The sequence below is a fragment of the Tinamus guttatus genome, unplaced genomic scaffold, assembly GCF_059628265.1.
Source record: "Tinamus guttatus ecotype Peru unplaced genomic scaffold, ASM5962826v1 Tinamus_guttatus_pri_ptg000030l, whole genome shotgun sequence".
Lineage (NCBI taxonomy): Eukaryota > Metazoa > Chordata > Aves > Tinamiformes > Tinamidae > Tinamus > Tinamus guttatus.
Window position 1 is genome coordinate 3,292,932 of NW_028288564.1, and position 23,631 is coordinate 3,316,562.

Below are 23,631 nucleotides of genomic sequence, written 5' to 3' on the forward strand. Positions count from 1 at the left end.
GAACTAGAGACCTAATTAAAGTAGCAAAAGCAGGCCTACATCACTCTAATTGTACTCAAGTAATAGGACAGAAATATTTCGGAATGCTGATAGGTTTCACTCTTTAAGAGATCAGAAAATGTTAATAACAACCTCCATCACCCAGGGCGGGGGCGGGGAGGTGATGTCTAAGCAAGTATTTCTTCACAAATACACATTAACGCTCTCCCTGATGAGCAGCCCCCGACGCTCCGTTACAGCCTCCCTCCGGCGGAAGGCGCCGCGCGGGGGCCGGCCCGCAGCTCGTGGCGGGGGCCGCTCCGCCGGGGCCGCCCCCGCTGCCCGCAGCCCCGGGCGGGCCGCGCCTGCCGCCCCCTCCCCGATCGCGGCACCGCGTCGCCCAGCGCCGGGCGCCTCCGGAGGGCGGCGGCCCCAACGGCCGCCCCAACGGCCACGCACCTGGGCGGCATCGCGGCGCGCCCGCCTCGCCGCGGCGCTGGCCAGGGCGCCTCGGCCGAGCCCTCGTCCCGGGGAAGGGGGGACTCAGGCGGAGGCGAGACCGAGCGCCGCGCAACGATTCCTGATGGCGACGGCGCGAGCGCGGCGGCTCCCTCAACTCTCCCACCGCCGCCGCCGCCTCCTCCCCGGGGCGGCTCCGGCTGGCGAGGGCGCCGGGCGCAGCGGCTCCCTCTCTCCCTCCCTCCGCGCTCACCTGGGGCGGAGAGGGAGCCGGGGAAGGAGAGTCGCGACGCTCCGCGAAGCGCGAGGGAGCCCCGTCCACGCCAGCGGCGTCCGCGACCCCCGCCGCGCTCACTCCCCTGCCAAGGCCGCCCCTCTCGCCCGGCACCCGGTACCGAGCGCCGACGCGGCGCCTTTAAGCGCGGCACCGCACGGGAGCTGTAGTCCGAGCGCGCCCGCCGCGGTGCACCACGGGAAGCGTAGTCGCGGCGCCCGCGCTAACGGTCTCCCCGTAGAGGCGGCGCGGGGCACGCCGGGAGTTGTAGTCCTCGCTCGCCGCGCGCCCCGGCCCCGCGGGCGCCGCCTCCGCGCGGCGCTGACGGGAGAGGCGAGCGGCGCCGCGGGCCGAGGCCGCCGCGCGTCTCCTCGGCGCCTCGCCCCGCAGCGCGGCGGGCCGGAGGCGGCGGAGGCGGCGGCCGGTGCGCGCCTGCGCGGGAGGCGGCGCCGGGCGGTGAAGTTGGTCAAAGCGCCGGTGATAAAATGGTAGGTGGTTGGGAGCAGGGGGGAGGGGAGGGGGCAGAGGAGGGGAAATAAGGGGGAAACACAAACAAACAGCGCGAGCCCCCCGCGCTTCCCCGCCGCTTTCCTGCCTTCCCGCGCGCGGCTCCGCCTCTCCCCCCTCCTCCTCCTCCGGGTGTGGGGGGCGCCGGGACCCGCGCCCGCGGAGGAGCGGCCGTTGGCGGCCGTTAGCGGCGGTGGGGGCACGGGGCGACACGGAGGCGGCAGCGCGCGCGCGGAGGTGGCGCCCCCCCCCAAACCGGGATCGGGGAAGGTCACCGGGGGCGGGGGAGGGGAGGGCCGGCGGGGTAGGGGGGAGGGGGCCGAGCGGCGCCGCCGCCGCGGGTATTTTGAGCGCTGCCCCGCGGCGGAGCCCGGCACGAAGCTTTCCCTTTTTTGGCCTTCGGGATCCCGCGTCCCTCCCTGGAGTCGCGTGTCCCGTCCTTTCCCCCCCCCGCCGCGACGCGCTGGGGCCGCAGGTGCCGCGGGGCCGCCCCGGCCGAGGCGAAGGTGAAGGGAGAGGGCAGGAAAACGCCGAGCAAAACGGCGAAGCGGGGAGCGGTGCTAGGGCGGATCGTCCCGTGGTGTTTCGTGCCTCCTGCTGCTGCGAATTACTCCGTGTTTCACGAACGTCCTCGCTCAAGTCATTGCCTGAAAGAAACTTACGTGTTGGGTGCCGGTGCTAAGAGGCTCTCCTAGATCAATTTCAACGATAGGAGAGTTTGCAAAGAGCTTACAGGAATAAAGCAAACCAAGAAGTCACTGATTACTTCCTTGCCAAAAGGCACTGTAGTTGCTCTTGTGGCTCTTTTCCCGTTTTGTATGTTGCTCTCCTTTTTTTATATATAATCGAAGAATGTTAAGGAAAGAGCAAAATGCCTATCTTGTTTACATGATGTGATTCTTGTCTGGGACCATCTGTAGTGAAGAAGTCGCCATCCATATGTTTACAAGAGATAACTGAAGTGAGAGGTGTTTGTATGTTTACAGTTTAGTGCAGCCTGAGGCAGTGATACAATGTTTTTTTCTCTGATATTTAGAAACTAGTGAAGTGATCTTTTCTACTACACCTAATTTAAGCGGTAGCCTGCAAGTTAGGTGTTTTATCAGAGAACTCCATTGTTGGCCCAGAATATGTTAAAGATCATTTAACAAAATTACAAGGTATCAAAACATACATTAAACTGTCTTTTTTTCCCTGTTATTAAGCCATTTCCCCCTCCTTCCAACTTTGTGTACGACAAAATGTTTAGCTATATTAACATGAAGTTTGCTCTAGATGAAGTCCCCGTTCACACCTCAGATTTTGCATAAGTTTAAGATTGTTACATAGGTATGGCTGCTACAATTCATTGCAATTAAGGTAAAAATCTTCCTAGTTCCTAGATACATGCCCCTATATTAGATTGCTTTGTTGTTTAATATAGATAGTATAAACTTCCTCAGTCAGAGTTTGTTTAAGATCACGTCTACAGGAACTTCACATTGTCATTCTATCATTCATTAGATCCCTGGCATGTCTGCATTATCTATTTTCTTTTGCTCGTATGTGTTCCAGTGATAATAGTTTCTAACATAAAAATGTTGAGAAATGCTTGTAACTGAGCTGCTCACTTAAAATGGTTAAAGTTTGTATTGTTTTCTGGAGCTGGGAAAATATTAGGTGAGCCGTTAAGCAGATTTCTGTCTTAGAGTTTATGAAGGGCTTTTATACAGAATCTGAGAGTTGTGTCTTTGGTATTTCTTGTTTATGTAATTAATAGGCTTATTTTTCAGCAGATAACTGTGTTGTCATATGATAAAAGAGTGTTTACGAGTCCTACAAAATGAATACAAAATTGCATGTGGGAGTAGTAAAGCAGAAATATGAATTTGTTGTTGCCCGAGTATTTGCTGCTAGAAGTGTACATATAGATGCTGTCATTTAAATTTTCAGAAGAAAACGTTGTCTTTTTAACTGCAGAAGAACAAGGCTTTGTCTTCCTATAATTTTGAAGTGAAAATTGTCACCAACAAGAAAACTAAAACCTTTTAAAAATAGGCATTAGTAGTAGAATGCTGAAACAAACTTCTGGATTAGCTTCATTGGCTTTCCTGCTTCTTTTGCATCCCAAAGCATAAGCTTAAGTCGTCTCAGAAGGACAAGGTCCGCCAGTTTATGGCCTTCACCCAGGCTGGTGAAAGGACTGCTATATACTGCTTAATGCAGAATGAATGGAAGCTAGAAGTGGCAACGGATAACTACTTCCAAAATCCAGACTTGTACTACAAAGAATCCATGAAAAACTCAGTAGATCGGAAGAAATTGGAACAATTGTATAATCGATACAAAGGTAAGACTTTATTATTATTATTATTATTATTATTATTACAAAATTGCCACCTACTGCCACATCCAGGCAGTTAGTAGCAGAGAGAGAAGAATTAAAAATGTTTAAAATGTTCTTAATGTTCAACACACAAATTTTCAATATGTTCCTGTAGAATTCAAAGTCTATTCACATTAGGAAATTAAACCTATAATGAGGCTACATATGGTAGCTGCAAAAGTGAAGACACTTGCTTAATGTTTTGCTGGTGACTGAAAATATATGTTGACGCCACATGTTTGTGTGGCAAAACAATACGTGTGACTTCTATACTAATTGTTTAATTTAGTCCAAAAATAGGAATGTTGCTACCCATTAACATAAAAAAAAATATTAAGGCTAAGAATTTGACAAAACATGCAAGAAAACTCAAATATTAATCTAGAAGTTGTATCCTTAGTTTATTCTTTTTCATCACATATTACAGCACAAATTATATTCCTCTTCTTCAGAGAGCCTTTGAGGTAAAATTGCAAGGAAGTGGACCAAAGGCAGAGTTGTTTCTTTTCCATTTCTTGTAATTTTGCAATATTGTTAAAACAGGAAAAAATAAGAGGAAAAGATAGTTATGTAAATGTAAGAATTTGTGTGATCCAGGTAACAAAGCTTTTTGAACTGAGGCCATTTTGCAAGAATACATACATTGTTTATTAAACATCAGTGCAGAGCAAGGTGAAATCATTACCAGCCACAACCTGGCTTGAAAAAAAAAAAACTAAAAAAAAAAAAAACTTTTTTTTTTTTAAGAAAAGGACTTTTAACAATTCAACTGTGATTTTATATACTTTTATAATGCTTATGTATAAATGGCTTTATGCACACCTTTTCCTGTTCTTTAAGTACCGTTTTTGCCTTTTTTTCATTATTCTTTAAATGTATTCCATTTAAAGTATAGATATTTTTCAGTATTTCATTATAAGATGGTAACAAATTTCAAAGGGGCAGAAGATCAGTGAAACTAGAGTATTTCCTTTGCTTGTGTGAAGAAATCTGTTAATCTTATTAGCTCTTCAATATTTGCTGGTCAGTCTGAAACACAGTTGGGTCAAAAATATGTTTTAAAATGCTACTAAATCTCTAAAAGTCAAAGAATGTCATAAATTTTATTTAATCTTCATCACATTTTAGCAGCAGCAAACTGCACCGCTTGGTTTTTGTGATGGGAAGTTAAGTCACTGTTAGAGTTTTGTGTCCTTTTTTTTTTTTTTTTGCTTAGCAACACAACTTTGCAGTTCTGACACTGAGATCACAGTGAAACATGTGAACTTAAAACTTTCACAGGATTTGAAAGAAAATAGTTAAAAGCTTGGCTAAGAACCTTTTCCATTTTTTACATGTAGCATAAGATTTACACCTTGGCTTCTTGACAAAATTGAGTTCTTTTCTCCTATAGAGCCTAGAGAACACTACAAACATTGCATTAGGTTTGAAATCTGAGAGGTATTTTTTTCCTCTGCTATCTCTGCATTAGTTTTCTTATTTAATATCCAGTATATCTATCAAAACAGTGATTTCGTTTTTATTTTTTTTTCTAATTGTCTGGATGCCAGGAGTGGTAATAAATATGGAACATTCCCTGTTGAAATCCATCAGGTTTTTTTCCATTAATCCCACTCCCATATACCTTTTGCCTTCAGTTCTTCACTTATTCCCAAAATATACCAGAAATGATTTTTACATGTTGTTAAACCAAATCTGGCATACAACAGCCATCTTTACTTCTTATTCCTGCTCAGAGCTCCCCAATTTCAATTGAATTATACCATGGGTGAAGATATTTATTAACTTATTTTCCTGTCCACTATTTAAAATTTATCATTTTTGCCACTGTGGTAGTGACTGAAATACTGGAAGAGGTCTTATTTTAAAGCAACAACAGAAAAACCCTTGCTCTTTGATCAGCTTTCAGGATCAGAATTTAAAACATAGTGCAGTTAAAAATCTTATCAGCTTCCCATTTAAGGAGTTAGTCTTACATTTATTTGAGTTTTTTTTTTTTTAACATAGCAAAGCAATTATGCTGAAATGTCTTCCTATCAGGAGCTGGGAAAACCAGTTCTGTAGTTTGTAAGCTGTACACTATTTGTAAGTTGTTGAAAATGAGAGATGAGATTTATTTTTTTAAAGAAAAATACTTTTTTTACTTTTTTTTGAGAATTCTGTTACAGCCTCATTGAAATTCCAGAGCAAAAATTAAACAGCTACTACATTTTATAGGTATTAGCTAGCTAACTTGACAGACAAATTAATCAGTCAAATATAGTTATCCGTGAAAGATTTATTGTTATCTTTTAGAGTTGCATTTCATTATTTATAAATGAAGTTTAATGTTAGCATTGTGACAAATTCTAACATAGGTAACTGTGAAGTGCAGTTCTGTCTCTAAAAAGTATTAAACTGAGTATTACTGTAACATAATGTTTCTCAAGGTGTGTTGCTTTTCTTAACGCTGTTGTGCTAAGGAGGTGTTGGAGCAATTTTTGGTGATTTTCCTAGCTTAAAAATAAATAAAAAATCTATTAACTGGTTTGTAAACAGTTAAAGTGAATTTATTCCTTCTCATAGATAACAACATGGAAAAAAATACACAAAAATACACCAGTATGTTGGTTAGCACATACCAAACAAAATCCTCCCCCCAAAATGTTAAACTACCAAGCATGTCCACACTTTATTAGCCTTACCCTTTTTCAGCTGTAGTTGGCATTTCTTCCTCTTTATTCAGATCTTTGATGGAATAATGTGGAAAGAAAATACTATATTTTTAAAGTCAGCTGGTGAATGTAGGAAAAAAATGCAAGCTGATTCTTAAAGAAGCTTGCCAAATACATAATCTACTTATAGCTGCTCTTTAGGTACTTTTAAAATTACCTAGATTTCAAATAAAGACATAGTTTCGTGAAGTTTATGTGAAACAGAAGGCCTATGTTATGCATCATGTTAAAGCTGTGCTGGTGACTTTTCATAAATCATTTTAATGAATAATGGTAATTTTCCCTTTTGTGCTTTGAACTGCAGACCCACAAGATGAAAATAAAATTGGAATTGATGGTATTCAGCAGTTCTGTGATGATTTAAGCCTGGACCCTGCCAGTATCAGTGTTCTGGTTGTAGCATGGAAGTTCAGGGCAGCTACTCAATGTGAATTCAGTAAAAAGGAATTTGTAGATGGCATGACAGATTTGGGGTGAGTATCCGTTTCTGCGCAGTTCAAAGTGTAAGGCCTGAGCTCTGTTTCTGTTTAAGATGTGTGTAATTGAATCAAATGTGAAACTCTGAATACTCTTTGTGGCCTTGTGTTGTTACAGTTCTGTTGTGCCCAAGTAACCCGTGCTGGCAGACTACACAGGCCTTTGTGTAGATGCGTCGTGGCAGTGTAAAAGGGAACGTATTAAAAACTTGCAATGCTGTGTGACTGGATTTGCACAATAGTCACGCTTGGTTCGTTTTGGAGAGTCTCAGCTTCTTACTGGATCTCACCAAAATGGCTAACATGGTTACTTAATAAGTTAAAGAAGTTATTAATAACCTACTAGATAACCATGTTAGCCATTTTGGCACTAAACTGGCGTTTGCAGAATTGTCATGGTGGTGTGTGGAGAGATAGATAGAAGGCACTTTGTTTGTTTGTTTTAACAAAGCTATTGAATCAGTATTTTGGCGACTGTTCAGTTTCCATACAGTGATTATCTTCTGACCATCTTGGAGTTTATACCTGCAACAGCTCTTTCCCCTCATAGTGCAGTTACAAATAATCAATAAAGCATTTGAGTTGTCTGAAAGAGAGTGGAAAGGGGAATGAGAGGATGAAGACTATATTCTCTTAAAGCAGATGAGCTACTGCTAGAGGAATAAAACTTTCTGTGTTGGTAGCATGCCAGCCATTACCACTTTTCCATGAGGGCAAGTTCTGTAAACTGATGGAGAGAAGTCAGAGTCGAAATTCTTATGAGTTGCTTGTGTTTTCAGATCCACAACAGATCAAAATACTCGCTTTGTTTTCTTCTCACTGTTCAGAGCCTTACTTAACTATGTTGTTTAAATCAGTTTGGGTTCTTACTGCTTATAAGTTCTAGACTTTCTTTTCCAAGACAAGGCTCTTGGTTTTTTTCAAGACTCATGTTTTTTAGCTGTTAAAGGCCATCCGTTCAGTCCCTGGTAATGGTGGTGTAAGCTCTACAGGTGCCAAAGACCTTAGTGTCCTCTCTTCCTTCAACTGGTGCTGTACTGCAAAACCTTAGCAGTGACGTCAGCAAAGCTGAAGCAAAATAATTCCCAACTGTACAGCAAGGAAGGCAACGTATTGGTCTCTTGGTGTGACTCATGAAAGCACATGCATGGCTGCATTATGATTTTGTATTCAGTTGTGTGCTGCTAAAGTTGAAAGTCACTGGGGATGAAAAATAGAGTTCACTCACTGTTGAAGACGTAGATAAAAGCAGATAAAAGATGCCCTTATCTTGTCATCAAATGCATTTTTTTTTTTTTGGCTGGTTTTACAAGCAGTCGTTTTATTGTCTTGTATGCTAGACAGTTTGTTGTTCAGCATATCTTTAAGAAACTGAAGTTAATATCAGGATTTTAGTGGTAGAAAAGGTTTTTTAGTCTGACTGGTGTAACCTCAAAAAATTTCTTCCTGAATTTTGAAACTTCTGGATTAGTGACTTTGAGGTTAAACCATGTTGTTTCTGTTTAGTAGCAAATCAAGCTAGCAATCAAGCACTTATCACCACAAAATAATATTTTATGTATAACTTACTTGGAAAAGATGCAGTCATACTCATATTTGGAAGGCTTAAAGTGACTTTTGTGAACAGATTGCATTAGGTAGGTGGAGAACTAGAGTTTACTTTTTGGATGCATACTTTTTGTGCTAATATAATTTAATTTGGTTTTAGATTGGTCTACTGCAGAAAGGCATTAATAAGGTGGCGACCTCAGTCAAAATGCAGGTTTTTTCTTGAGCGGGGGGCCTAGCAGTCTCTTGCTGCTGACCTTATCAATTATTGACCTCTTTCTAAGCTTTCCGGTTTAGGTAAGCATATTCAGAAATTGTGATAAAACAACTTTTGATATCACCTGAGGTCCACTTCTTTATTTTATCCCTTTCAGTTTGATTTTTCTTTTTTTCCTTTTTTTTTGCGGGGTCAGATGGGAAGAGGGCTGTAATAATATGTGGCTCTCCATGGACATGGAGACAACAATCAAGTGCTCGTGCTGCTATATCAAAGGCTGCCAGTATTATCTGATGTATCTGACAAGAAGTGTTTTGTTGAGCCACATGTGGCTTCTGGCTGTATTTTGTCCCTTCATTATCAGGTTACTCCTATCCCCTAATGACTCTTGGATGCAGTTCAACAGAAATCTGCTATTTTTACTCTCTTCTGCTCAACATGCAGGCTGGGTTTTGGGGAATATGGTCGGACCGTAACTGGTAGCATCTAATATGCTGCTTGCTTTTAATTCAGAGTAGTTCCTGTTACATAGAGGAGATGCAGCATCTGTACTAGGGAACTTTTGAGATTTTTTTAAAAAAACTTTGAGGTTTTAAATGAAAAAGAATTAGTTGAGTCTCAGTCCCTGAAGTACATGTAGAGAGGGAATGAGAACCATCTGGATAGTGTAAGTGAGTGTCTCCCTTAAATAGACCAAAGCCCCATGAAACATCTTTCCAGTCGAAGGCCGTTGGTAGAATTCTTCACTTCTTTCCATGTTTCCACTTCACTCTCTTTTCTTTTTCTTGAAGCTTTGAAATATATGAATTATATTAGCCATTGAGAAATTTTAAGTGCAATAACTTTTCAGGCTAGCTAGTTCTTTGAAAACTACTTTCTTTTCGATTTTATGTAAAAAATCTAAGAAAGTATTGGTAATATCCCCAAAACCTTGAATATTCATTTGATTCGTGGGTGTATGGGGAAACCCTTTTTCTTTCAAAATTGCATTTTGTCAGCTCAAATGATGTTGCTGGAAATATTTAAGTCTCATGTTAAGGGATACATTTTTTTTTTTGGAATTGGGACTTAAGTAACTTGATTCTATCTTTGTTTTACTTGTATTAGACTGTTAAACAGTTTGCTGGCCTTCAAGACATTAGGAAAGGCTCATCTTTTTTCTAGATTTTATCCATGTGTGGACCATGGTGGGGAGAAGATGACTGCATGTAATAGTTCATTTTGCTGGGAAGCCTTCTAATATTTGGGCTAACTATGATTGTATGTGTTTTAAAGAATGCTAACTAGCAAAATGCTCTGTGCTTCTTAACTACTATTTTAGTTCTTGTTCTGTTTGATATTAGAAATTCTGAGTCCAAATTTCTTAAATATTTAAATATTTACAAATAATGTAATTTCTTTTGCAATAGGTGTGACAGCACAGAAAAACTGAAAGCTCTATTGCCAAGACTGGAACAAGAGCTAAAGGATCCAATAAAGTTTAAAGATTTTTATCAGTTTACTTTTAACTTTGCTAAAAACCCTGGACAAAAAGGTTTAGGTAAGTAGAAAAAAAAATCAAGAAAATATCTCCAAAGAGCAAACTGTTCCAAGTGCCTCCACTTATAAACTAGTCACAGTGATGATTGTAGAGCAAATTCATTATTGGTTTCTTTCCTTGATTTATTTTCTCAATTATTTTTTTCTTTAATGATACTTTGGTATAAAGAATTTAACTAGGTTTTCTCCTATTTTGACATTATCTCCTCATATCAAAGTAAGTGCCTCTAGTTAGAAACCTGCCATCATTACTGCAAAAAAAGTGATCTGATGAACCCTTTATGTTTTGTTTTGTTCAGCAAAAACTGAAACAAATTCCTTATATCAGCTCAAAAAGAGAGCGAAAACTCTGGTCAAAAGTCTGCTGACCTCTGGGGAATTTTTACACTAAAATGTGGACTAAGACAAAACAGAAACAACCAACCTACTGCGGATATAATTCCAGAAAATAGACATAAATACACTTACATTTAATTCTTACCTTCTTCAAAGTTTGGGTTTTATCCTTATCTATACTTTGTATTGCTGAAGCAAAATGGATACATTGTTTAAATTCCAATGCTTTATTCTTGTACTTCAAATTAACACATTTACTGAGTTTTCAACGAGAGTAAAACATTTTTAAGATGACATCAGATACTCTTTCAAGTTGACGTCCACTTTCAAAAGACACTGTGTCTAAAGAAATTAAACTCTTCTGTGTGAAGCTTATTAGAGTAGCACCATCATCACTGTTCTGGTTGTGCAACAGGAGAAGTGTGGGTGTTTTCTTGTTTTTTTTGTTGTTTCTTTTTAAGCGTAGTCACTTTAACTCTGCCATTGTTGGTAAATACATATTAGTAAATACTTTTTTTTGCAAAAATATTTGCAAGAGAAGGGGCCAGTTGCTCATTCTTTCTTATGTGTTACTTTGATTATTAGCTTTTGTCTTTCCCAGTGTCTCTTGTTTTTTTTTTTTGTGGACAGTTTTTTATCAGTTTCCCTTCTACTTCATGTTTGACAGCAAATTCTCTTTTTGTTACGTGGCATGCTTCTGTGGATCGTGTGCCATCTTTCCAGAAACAAAAATGCTGTAGTCCTCTAGTACAGCTTTTTTATTGTTCCCTACTAACTTAACTGGGCAGTGTAACACAGTGGTTTTGTAGTTGAGCAGAACTGAAGTTCATGAACTCATCGTTCATTTTCTTGCTACTCTTCAATAATGGTTAGTACTTCTAGGCTGAGAAAAAGGCAAGTCACTTACAGCTAGGGTTGGAGTTTATGGGATACCTGAAGAAATTTACAAATGCTTCCTGTTTGAGTTGGCTCAGGTACAAATTGAAACTCGTATACTTGGGAAATATGTCCAAGAAGCTTTTCATCTATGTTTGTACAAAGAGAGGAGGAGGGAAGGAGCCCAACCCAGATTATGGAACTGAATGTGCTGTTTATTTGATATGAGCAAGAAGAAGGAAGCATTATTGCTTTCCATTATTTCTTGTTATTTGGAATGGAGACCCTTGTATTTAAAAGCATGTCCCTCTGCTATGTAAGAATGGACCTGTAGGCAATAAAACTCCTACATACCTTCCTGTGTTAAGAGTTCAAGTATTACTGGGAGAAACAAAGTACAGAAGTGACAAGTTAACCTTAAAATACACTGTAGAAAGAGGTGATGGAATTGTTGCTGATTCCTAGTTGAGTGATTTTATTAATTCTAGTCGTACTCTTTCTTAATTGCTAGTGGTTCTTAGTTTTTACATGGCTGTATTGGGGGAGGGTTTTTCTGTCAGACTTTCTCATTTTTCTAAGGTGATTTTTAGATAGTAAAATAGTCCAAGGTCAACTAAAAGTGGGTGCTACATTTCTTGTTTCATTGTAGATACATCCCACTTCTGTGGCGTGAACTGGGGCCACTGCAGGTCACATAGGAAGAGTGCTGAGCAGCCAGATTGACTAGCATGGCATTTCTGTGTGTTTGAGGTCAATGATAGTTTAGCCAAATAAAAATTAACACTGTACAAGTTTGGAGTGGGGATCTTTTCAGGGAATTCCCATATATTCAGTGAATCAGGGAAGAGGAGAATAGAAGTTTATAGGCTGCTGTCTAGAACTTACTGCTTCCTGTTACAATTATTCTGAGAGTTATTTTTGCCCTTTCAGCAGGAAAAAAAGCATTCAGCAAGCAGAAGTTTAGTCAATTATCTTACAGAGGCTTCAATATGAGCTGAGAACTCTAGTTCCTTCAGTGACCGCTAGTACAGTCTTTACCTTTTCTGTTTATTTTATATCCCCTTCTCTATACAGTTCTTTTTCTGGAAGAAAATAGTTGGTTCGTCTTCTCTCCCTTCCTCTCTCCAAAGTCATCTAGAGGTGTTTGCTGTTTGTGCTTCAGTGATTGCGTGACAGGGAGATACAGGAGCTTGGAGAGAGTCTTTTTCTCTCTTACTAAGTTTGGAGCCTTGGTTCAAGATGCCTCTAGGAATTCAGTCCGGACAGTGAAACAGAAGAGCTCACAGTTAGATTTGTTACCAAATGAGCTGGTGTTGACTTCTGCCTAGTTCTGCCCTGCTTCCTCTTGAGCTGTGAATCCCTCCTTCCTCCCCACATGTGTACTGGATGGTGGGCAGTGCTCTGAAAGTGTAGGGTGCTCCTGGGCAACTGCCGTGCTTGGGCTGCCTTTAATTCGTTGCTGCTTAGATGCTCCTGTGATGGTCTTTGTGTATTTATTCACATAACGTACTCACGTTTGAATTACAACTTTGAAGACCAAAATAGGCCAGTTAGTTTGTAGAAAATAAGGTTCAAAGAAGACTTGGGCGTTATTTGTTTTTATCCTCTGGGAGCATTGATTCCTCTTTGATATGTACGACTGCGAAACAGTGAATGATCTTAATTCACAAAGTGGAAATAATCAAAGGAATCATTTTCTGACTTTCAATTACAGAATATTTTATTGCGTCATGAACTGTTCACTGTATTCACTGCTGCTTTACTACACAGAAAACTTAAATAACCACCCCTGGTAGCTACAGCTCTAATTTTGGTTTAGGACAGCGATCTGTTTGTTAAAAGAATATTACTCGAATCTCAGGTTCCTGTTTGAAAATTAACTACGTTGCTAAAGTACCAGTAGCAAACAAGAAAGTCTTTTTCTGAGGAGATAATTACATCTGTTGGATCCTTCAGGCTAACTTCTAACACTTTTTTTTTCTTCTTTTTTTTTAATAAAAGACATGACACTAGAGCTCACCAGAAAAAAATATGCACGTGAAGGCCGAAGAAAACTCATTTATACAGTTATTTTTCATGCTTATTATCTTAATGTACTGAAATAATAAGTTTACTCCAATGTCTCTAAAATGTCCAAGCACAAATGCTCTATCCAAGAGTCATGTTTATTGCTGTATCAATATCTTAACATGCTTCTGATTAGAGCAAAACTATCATAAGTGACACTTGTTTTAGATAAACAGTTATTTAATATATTCCTTTTTGCCAAGCAGGATTGACTATTGCCTGAACAGATGTTTTTCTAATCAAGTATCAATGGTATGTTAGCAATATAGACTAGCTTAGCATTTCAGTAGCTTTCTGCAAGAAAAATCAAGACTGGTTTCATGGTGATCCTCTAGCTGAAAAGGTTTGGGAGCCACTGCCTTCACTTAGTATTCTCTTAATTTCTAGTGACAGATCTCCTGCTCAGACAGTCTTTTTCAGTGCTTGATCACACCTATTGTTGTTTTTTTTTTTTCTTTTTCTAGCTTATAACTGCAATCTCCATTGCTGATTTTTTTTATTTGATACTTGTGTCCAGAGTAAATTACATAGGTGTGTATTTCCGTACAGTTACTAAGAATTTTTTACATATATTTAGCAACTATATTATGTCCTCACTTAGTGTCTAGTAAAATAAACTACCCTGCTAAATTTTGTCTTTTAGGTCTCTGATAGTGGTGGTTTGTTTGTTTCTAACCTTATCCTGTTATCTATCTATCTGTTTCTTGTCCTGCAGTAGGAAGATATTTGGTGTGCCCTAGGTATTTCACTCCTTGCTTTATATCCCCATATTGTTTGCTTATGTTAGTAATACTGGCAACAATTATGATCCTTTGTTTATGGAATTCTGCAGAACTACTGTGCACCCAGTTGGTTGTCATCTTGTTTGCTAACAACACTTTACATTTCTTTCTAAAAAAATATTTTCTATCTATTCAACACTTCTTTGCATTTATCCAGACAATTTTGAATTCCAGTCCTGCTCTCTCCAGTGCTATACCTTTTCAAGGCCTTGTATTACTTGCAGATTAAGTAAGTTTTCTTTGTATCATCTCAGTTACCGATATTGTTAGTTAGTGTGTTGGGCTACAAGACTGGTCCAGTTTTGTTTCTTCCAGTTTGATAGAAAATCCCAATGATTAATATTTGAGTGCAGTCGCCTAGAATCTCATCTGACATCCTCAGAATCTCAAAGATGATTTTAACAGTTTGAGATTGTTTCATTCAATTCTCAAAATAGATCACGATGTGTTACAGCATGCTATCAGGCCTAATATGCAAGGACAGACAGACAGCAGGGAGAGAGCTGCTTCTTATTTTTTTTTCCTGCTTTCTCTCCTCTAACCAGTTACCAAGTTTTCTTCCACTTTTTATCAAAGACTAGACTGATCCATCTGTAGGGTAAAAGTGAGTAGATACAGAAGCCAGTAGCAGTAGAAGAAAACAAGGGAAAGCCAAAATCAATCAAGGAATTTCATGATTATTTGTGAAAAAGATCTGTGACTATTATATCTGAATCGTGTTTCAATAGTTTTGGTCTGTGCTTATGGCCCTTGCTTTGTTCTTACTAACTTTTTGTCTTTCATTCTCAAAAGGCCAGTAATTTAGAAAAACTTAGTATAGGACAGGGTACTGTAAGTGGAAAAAAAAGGCCATAGTAACATCAGGAGCATGGTATAGCTACCAGTCCTAGTAATACCTCTTTGATTCTTTAACTCATTTGACTTGTATTTGGGAAATGTATATAGAGCCAACTTTCAGTCATCAGCTGTAGCTTATCAGAACAGGTCAGCTATATCAGAGAATGATTTTTTTACACTGACTACAACAAGATTCACTAGCTTGCACTCAATTCCTAGCTGTCTTTCTGAGCCTAGCTCCTATTCAGAGGCAATTTACCTGTTTTTGTCCAACCGATGCTTAAGATAACAAGCAAAAAGAGTTCTGTATGGATTCAGACTCCTTCAGCATAGCTGCTGCTGAGCTACACTTAATAAATACAGTCAGATACTTGTGGAGCTGCTCAGAGATCTGCATCCTCACGCTTCCCCGTGCTTCCCTGTGCTTTAGGTTCCGCAGGGACTTAACTCTGATGCTGCATAGCAAATGTCTACTTGCCTAGAGTGCTGGGGAGCTCTTTGCTTATGGCTTTGCAGGGATTAATCGGTCCAACTCAGCTGGAATTTGAATTGAGTCATTTTCAGTGCCCGTATTGTGCCCCTTCCCTGTCCCCTGCCCCTTTGGGGAATTGCAGATACAGGCTATTTAGGTGTAAACTTTTAGCAGTTTGGTGAAGGGCTTTCAGGTTGAATCCTGATGGTATTTTCTTGCTGTTCTACAACGCGAATTGTATTTACTATCTAGAAGAAACATGTCTGACTAAGAAAGGAACTAATTTTTCTGTCCATGTTCATAGTAATTTGGAGGCCAAAGAAGACTTAAAATCATTCAGAGAGACGAGGACACAAGGAATCAAGTAACTCATTGAATCTTGCAAGTATTCATTTGTCCTTTGTTGGTCAGGTAGTGTGATAGTCCCATTCTTTAGATATATTCATGACAGTTTCCACACTTGTACCAGTGTCTGCATAGTGTCAAGGAATTTTATGGAAGTAAAATAATTATTTTTATGCAGTATAATTTCTATTTTGGCTTTCTGAAAATATTATTTTTTTGCCTGTGATTACAGTGAGGATGGCATGGGAAAGACATCAAAGAATATCAACTGAGTGATACCGTAGGGCAAATTACATGACCATAAAGAGAACGTCTGAAGATTGATGTCTTGCATAGGCTAAACACTCCTACAAGGCAATTGAATGATAACCTACATTTGTGCCTTGTATCTGTCCAGATTATTTTCTTATGATGTGTTAGGAATAGGAGAGTTGGTTGGTTTTTTTTTTTTTTTTTTTTCATTTCAGGAGCATAGAGTAAGTCTGGGCTAATGCAATGATGAGAGAAAGCCTCAAGTGAAGGGACTCCAAACTCTGAAATATTGCACCTCTAATCTCTGAGGTGTATTCTCTTATAATGGTTTGTTTTGTGTCTGTAAATGGACCAGGGAATACTTCCTGTTACAAAAAAAAATACTGCCGTTATAGTCTGGGATAGTATTCCTTGGATAAAACTCATTGGTGAGCAATGAATCATAGAATCATAGATTGGGATGGGGAGGCATCTTTGGAGATCATCTAGTCCAAGCAGGATCATCTAGAGCACATTGCACAGGATCATGTCCAGGCAGGTTTTGAATATCTCTGGATAAGGAGATGCACAACCTCTCTGTGTAGCCTGTTGCAGTGCTCTGTCAGCCTCGCAAGCAGGAAGGTTTTCCTCAGATTCAGGCAGAACTTCCTGTGCTTTATTTTGTGGACATTGCCTCTCATCCTATCACTGGCCACCACTGAAAAGAGTCTGTCCCCATCCTCTTGACACCCTCCCTTAAGATATTTATGCACAGTGATAAGAGCCCTCTCAGCCTTCCCTTTGCCAGCCTGAACAGACCCAGCTCTCTCAGCCTCTCCTCATGGAGGAGATGCTCCAATCCCCAGTGAACCTTAAGAAGCTGCCCAAAGTCCTTCATATAGATGTTTTATATGAAGCATTACGATATTGTCAGGATTAAACTAATACAGGAAGTAAAAGGCAATATGGGGACCATGAGTAAATATCAAAAGGTGAAGTTAAAATAAATGATTTATTTCCAAGCTCTAAAACATGGTAGACTGTCATGATGTGCAGAACTTAGTCAGCATGCTAACTAGGGGTTAGAAAGGCAGATGTGGTTAATATTATTCTAAATAGCTTAAAGTTTTAAAAATCATCATGAGGACACCAGTTAGAGTTTCTGAACTTTTTACTTTTAAGCTTGGTCAGTAATGTAAGTGAAATAGTTTTAGTATTTTGGTAGCTTCAAATATGACTTCACGAAGAGCTTTGTTGGAAAGGCAATCCAGGAGAGCTGGACACCTTTCCCTAGTAGACGATGACAGGTGAGTGCTGCGCTCCCAGAGTGCTGCTTTGGCACAGCAGGTCTAAATGAACTTAACTTCATGTTCCTCATAAAGCAACAGATAGGAAGGTATTGGCTGGAGGGTAGGATTTATCTTTGTTTTCTCACTTTCTTGATGACTTGTATCTACCAACTTCATTCCTGTTGCTCAGAATCGTAGTAAAAGGACAAGGAACTCTTAATTGTTGAGGGGGAGGGCGTTTCTCTCTTGCTATGTAAGAGTCTAATTCCGTGAAAAATTAAAATCAGTGAAAACTTTCATTAACAAAATGAGCTCTGATTAAACCTTGAAAGTAGATGAAGGCTCTCATAAAAATTACCAAATTAGCACAATCGATGTAGGAGATATTTATTGTCACTTCAAGTTCTCTTCAATCAGGCAACGAGTTATGTTTTAACATAACTTTAGAATGAGGTTTTAATCTTTTAGAGATCATGCTACATGCAAAATGTTTTGCGTCTGATTGGGAAGAGCTCATTATTGAAATAACTCAGAAGTATAAGAAGCTCTTTTGAAGTATTATACTCGCCTTCCCCTTCTCATTGAACTCTAGTTTTGATTAGCTTCTGTATATATAAATTAAAATTTCTTTTTAAATTTTTAAAAAATGTTTAAATGATACATAGCTAGTTTTAAGAGGATTGTTACGGAAAGCTGTGTGGATGCTGTATGCATGCACAACTTAACTGTTTTTCTGGGCATCTAGATAATGAAGCTTTGTTCCAGTGTATAATAACAATTTCTATTTTCAAGGCATTACACAGAAGGGCCTACATGAAGTGCAACATTTGATAGCTAATGATACTGAAATATTTTGAGAGTAAGGGAAACAAATCGAGGAAATGTTGCCTTTTTTTTCCCTTTTAACTTTTTATGGCATCTTCATCTGTCTTTGCTTCTTTGCCCATATGTGATCTTCCTTTTTCCAGGGAATATTTAATCTAATGTATAAAAATTCTCATGCCATAAATGCACTTTGAAGAGAAAAATTTTTACTCGATGTTGTCACAGGAGAGATTTACAAGGTTGGCTTGAAAGGATTGACTTTCATAATGAAACCTGAATGAATGGGGCCAAAGCCAGTTACTTCACAGTGAATTTGAGAAACCCTTAATATTCTTTGAGTTTCTCCCTTTCAATTTCTTTTGCTTTTCATTTGAGATGACTGTTATGAGTTAAAATCTGTATATCTAAGCAGGAAATAAACTGACTTGTTCTGCTTATTTTCTGTGAGAAATGATTATGAATAGGTGGTGGCAAAGCCAGCAAGAGCTGAAAAAGTTTATTGGGGCAGAAAGTAAATTCTGTGCTGAAAGACATGCCGATCACAATTGAAAAAAAAAAAAAAACCCACCTGTGGAGCTGTTGTCGTATAATTGTATATGTGTATATATAATTGTATAATTAATAATGTCGTATTAATTAATGTCGTATAATTGTATATGTTTACCAAATCTCTGTCATCTTCTACTAACTGTCTGCTAACTGTCTACTTAACATTTTTGATGTCTGGGCCCTAGCCCATTGTTATAGAGACTCTAGGGAACTGGCTGTGTTGAAGTCTGGAAGTTTCAGACTTGCAGCTTGATTTGAGGTAAAACCCTGGCTTTTGATTTGTAAGATGACAAGTTGAATTCCAGATACCGTGTTCCTTTCCTTTAGGTGGAAGTCGAGCTTCTCTTGGATATACCATGACAATACTTTCTACTAAGTTTTCACACTTTGTACCTGTTTTACAGGAGAAGCAAACAGTAAAATCAATTTGTTATTTAAGAAAAGGCCTTTTTTTTTTTTGTGGTCACACAGCAGTGTGCACATATTTAGCACTGCTATCTGTGGGGCCTCAGTCAGAAACAAGCGGGCATTTTGTGTTGCTGAGAATGAAAACAGGTCTTAAACAGTTTTACCCTTATGCTGTACCTCATTGCCCATGCTCTTCTGCTTGAATATGTGGCATGACTGCATCCTACTGCTGGTATGCAGAAGCTCTGCTCTTATATCCTTGCTGGCAGTATAGAATAAAACCTCCTCTCCTGAACTTGCATTTTCAGTTTTGGATAGAAGTATTCCTCTGTTAAATGATTCTAGAAAAGCAAATTGCATTGCTGTAAAGGGTGCTGCAGAATTATCGTGCTCCAGGCAAATCTTGCCCCCACCTCCCTTTTATTCAAAATCCTCTTGAAGTCTAGTCCATGTATAAAGTGCTATAAATTAAAGGAATTGGCACTTCCAAATTTAAATGTTTAGGTTTTCTAATTGATGTTTTCCATGTTTGACTGTTTTGTGTGGTTCTTGTAGCCAGAGTTACTGATAATTACTGTGTTCTGTTTCTGTGGATTAAAAGTAACTTAAATCCTGCCCTGCTGGATGTTGACAAGAAGATTTTTTTAATAGTTATAATAGTCTATATGCAATTTTTAATGTTACTACTTGTCTTCCTCCTTTCTGGGTCAGTGACTACAGAATAGCAGTTATTCATAATGATTTAAAAAGAATATTTTTCATCTGTATCACAGCCTACTAGATAAAGCACTTACTGTGTGACTGCAACAATTTTAATACATAGAGTATTTGTGTTACTTTTTCTTACAGATCTAGAAATGGCGATTGCATATTGGAATTTAGTCTTATCAGGAAGGTTTAAATTTCTAGATCTTTGGAATAAATTTTTGCTGGTAAGTACATACTGCATTTCTTCCTGGATATCTTAGTCCACAGCACTCTCACTTGTATAGCTGATGCATACAATAAAGAAAAAGGCAGGAGGTTTGACTACTTCCTTTGAGTATTTCTAAAAACTGATACGATATTCTTAAATCAAGCCAGATTAAATCTTCTATGTATAATTGCCTAATTGAGAATAAAGCAAAAAGATGTGTCAAGGCAACGCACACAAGGTGGTCTCCCCCTCATGAAAGCTTCTGCCTGAAAGAAGTTTGAACCTGCGGTGTCTTCCTTCGCAGCCAGCTGTGCCTGTTGTGAGCCGTGAACCTCACCGTGTTCTGCTCTTTGTAGTGTGAACGCGTAAACTCACTGTTCTCGAAATGTCAGTTCTGTTATGACTGCCTTAACACTGAGAGACTTTTAGTTTTAAGTGAAAGTTCTTGTCTGAGTAATTATTTTGACTCATTCTTTAGATAAAAGTTTGGAACTAATCTTAATGGTTTTCTATTATCAGTACAAGTCTGTAGGCGGTTGAATAAAGGTGCATAAATTGAACTTTAGAAATCACAAAATATTCTCACTAAAGACCAAATTCATTCATCTGTGTTTCTTCTTTTGCATTTGTGTGTTTGCAAAAACTTATATTATCTGACATTATATAAGATATAATTCATCTTTTTTTTTCTGTTTAACTTTTTCTTTGTAGTTTAGGAGAATGAAAAGTCTTTCTACGTTTTATCCCATAAACCCTAATACATAATAGGCAAAGTATACACTTTTTAGAACATTTTATTATGAGCTAATGAATAATAGGTGAAGTGTATACTTTTTAGAACATTTTCTTATAAGCTCTCTTCTAAACCAGTGAGGTTTTTTCGACAGTGTATTTTATCCACTGACCGTATACCCTTGTTTCACCAAGAGAACTTGTGAAAAGATTAAAGACTTCGAAAGCTAAGATTTCTAAGGAAATCTTAATGCTTCCCTTCCCTTGATTTGAGTATATAATATGACAAACAGTTGTGCAAGTCTTTAATTCAAGACCTATTATAGAGAGTCTGGTATAAAACACATTTGTCTTTGTTGTGAATATTTAACTTAAAAGTCTTGCATGTAGTATGTCTGTTTCATAAGAAACATTTAGATCAAAAAAAAATAACCTAGGGGAGTAGCAAGCTAGGAATCTTTAGGTGTGGGGTTTTTTTTTTTCTGTTTTTTAAGTTTTCCAAAGATGTGTTTGCCTGTCATATTTTGCAGTAAAGATAAGATGCTTGGCTTGTGTCAGAGAGGCGTGTTTTATGCTTTGCTGGACAACAGTCCAACCTAGTTTTGATGAAGTTTCAACTTTTCAAGTAATCCAGTTTATTCTCCTGAATATACCAAAGTATTATTGCCAGAAGAAGTCTGTCTCACTCCCTGAGCTGATTCTTTTTGCTAAGCTGCCAGAAAACAATTTGAGGACAAAAATAAATTAGTACTTTCCTCTGGGCTAACCATTTGTGTTCCTAAGAGATCAGCCAATACCACAGCTGGCTGAGGAGGTCCCGTGGGAGCATGTGGATGGAAGAAGAGGTTGAGAAAAGGGGGGCTGCCACTGCCTGCCCCAGCTGGCCGCATCAGTGCCAGCGCAGAGGAGGGCAGCAGGAGCCAGCAGCTGTGAATGGGGCTGAGAGGGAGGCTGGAAGGGCTGGCACTGAAAGCTTGGAGAAAGCTGACTAGGAATAAGGCTTTCTGGAGTGCTGCTCAAACTGGCCAGACTGGAAACAAATATGTGAAGGGGCTGTGCGGAAAATCTCGCTGTCAAGAACTGAATGTCCAAAAGGAGACAGAGGAGTCCTAAAACTTTATTCGAATAAAGGGAGAGTCCACCGGGCATATCCCTGTGGGATCTCTCTTTATTCGAATAAAGTTTTAGGACTCCTCTGTCTCCTTTTGGACATTCAGTTCTTGACAGCGAGATTTTCCGCACAATGGTGGTGCAGAAGGAGGATACCTGAAATTGGGCCAGGGTGTGGGAATGGCGAATAAGATTGACTGAGAAAGAGGCTGGAGAGGGGAGAAGTGGAGCAAAAAGATACGGAGCTCTGATGGAGATAATAGTTGATCAGAGAGGCTGAGGTGATGGGTTACTCTCAACTTCAGTGCGAAAAAGTATAAAATACTACTCTGAAAGCTGAAACTACTTACTACTCAGCAGTACCGTTTTCTTCCTTTGTAGGAACATCATAAAAGATCCATCCCAAAGGATACTTGGAATCTTCTATTAGACTTTGGAAATATGATTGCAGATGATATGTCCAACTATGATGAAGAAGGTAACAATTGCTTGAGTAACTTTTCAAACATCGTTATAGCAGAATTACAGTTTTGTTCTGAATGAGCAACAGAACCTACTATTACTTGATGTATTAATTTGTTTACCCATGAAGGTGTAGCTGCAAATAGAGTGTTGTGCTTATTACCAAAAAGTTAACATGAAGCTGGCTAACCAAGTTTGCTTTAATATGTCAGTAAAACTAAAGATTCTGTCAGGCCATTATATAGCACATCTTATTTGAATTTGTTATGCTACAGAAGTCCCCATTAAACCATATTTCAGGTCAGAAATGTTGCTATCAGCAAGGCTATATATCATTCTGCTTCTTGCAAGAATGTCAACCAAAGCATATTTTTACTAGCCTAAATGCAGCTTGCATTCTGTCACTAATCCTGCAAATCCTGCTTTGGGATGAATGTGTACAGAAATATTTTTCAAATTATGAATGACTTTAATAGGAAAACTAAGATTTTGTTCTCAGCTAAATTTAAACCTGGTGGTGTAGATTATGCCTTGAATATATTTGATTTGTAGTAGGAACTGTTGCTGCAAGAGGAGATTTAAATGTGTTGATCTACTAGCTAGGTGCTTTATCAAGTGTCCATCAAGTCATGTGTGTTAGAACCAGGCTATGTTAGAAATGTTGAAGTAAGGTACAATTTTAAGAGTAAAATAACTTATTGCTAATGATGACGTTTTTTTTTCTAAATTGCTTGACTTCCCTTTAGGAGCGTGGCCTGTTCTTATAGATGATTTTGTGGAATATGCACGGCCAGTAGTCACAGGAGGAAAGCGTAAAACTTCCTAACCCCAGACTCGTCAAAATGGACTAAATGTGCAGTCTGAACTGCATTAGGTAACGAAGATTTGTTGGCCAATAACTGTGCACACTGTTGCTGGTTTCAGTGGTCATGATGAGACTGAAATTCCTCCTTTCTGCCTAACGAAAATGACGGCTGGCTTGTGGACACCTCAAGAACACACTCAGAAGATAGTCCAGGCTGTTTGTAGGCTATTGGCTTCAATTATTGTACTGGTTGTATGATATAGGATGTAGATTTTGCATGATTTTATACTTTGGAGAAGTTTAACTAGAGGCCATTTTATTAAAGTTTTGACAGCACAGCATGCCATTCAGTTCATGATCCGAAGTGAACACCAGCAGTTACATGAATAAAATTGTATTATATTGTACTTATATGAAAAGCAGTATTTGTGGTATATAAATTAAATCCCTAAATAAAACTTATGCAGTATGTTGTATTTTTATAAAAGTTAGCTCTGTGAATCTGCCCTAA

At 39.2% G+C, this 23,631-nt stretch overlaps 1 protein-coding gene across 1 annotated transcript; it reads left to right on the forward strand.

Annotated features, from left to right (window-relative positions):
- The first annotated feature begins 1,115 nt into the window (after positions 1 to 1,115).
- Positions 1,116 to 23,578, forward strand: DCUN1D2 (defective in cullin neddylation 1 domain containing 2). The gene is made up of 7 exons (XM_088530443.1): positions 1,116 to 1,200; positions 3,332 to 3,548; positions 6,603 to 6,771; positions 9,949 to 10,079; positions 19,945 to 20,027; positions 22,235 to 22,331; positions 23,062 to 23,578. Exons 1-7 carry the CDS (start codon positions 1,198 to 1,200, stop codon positions 23,139 to 23,141), a joined length of 780 nt encoding a protein of 259 aa, XP_088386569.1. The 5' UTR covers positions 1,116 to 1,197; the 3' UTR covers positions 23,142 to 23,578.
- Positions 23,579 to 23,631: the final 53 nt, after the last annotated feature.

Excerpts from the sequence above, each read along its gene's own strand:
- DCUN1D2 (XM_088530443.1), top strand. Across the intron at positions 10,080-19,944 it reads CCCTGGACAAAAAGGTTTAG|ATCTAGAAATGGCGATTGCA; the intron begins GTAAGTAGAAAA and ends TTTTTCTTACAG. Across the intron at positions 22,332-23,061 it reads GTCCAACTATGATGAAGAAG|GAGCGTGGCCTGTTCTTATA; the intron begins GTAACAATTGCT and ends ACTTCCCTTTAG.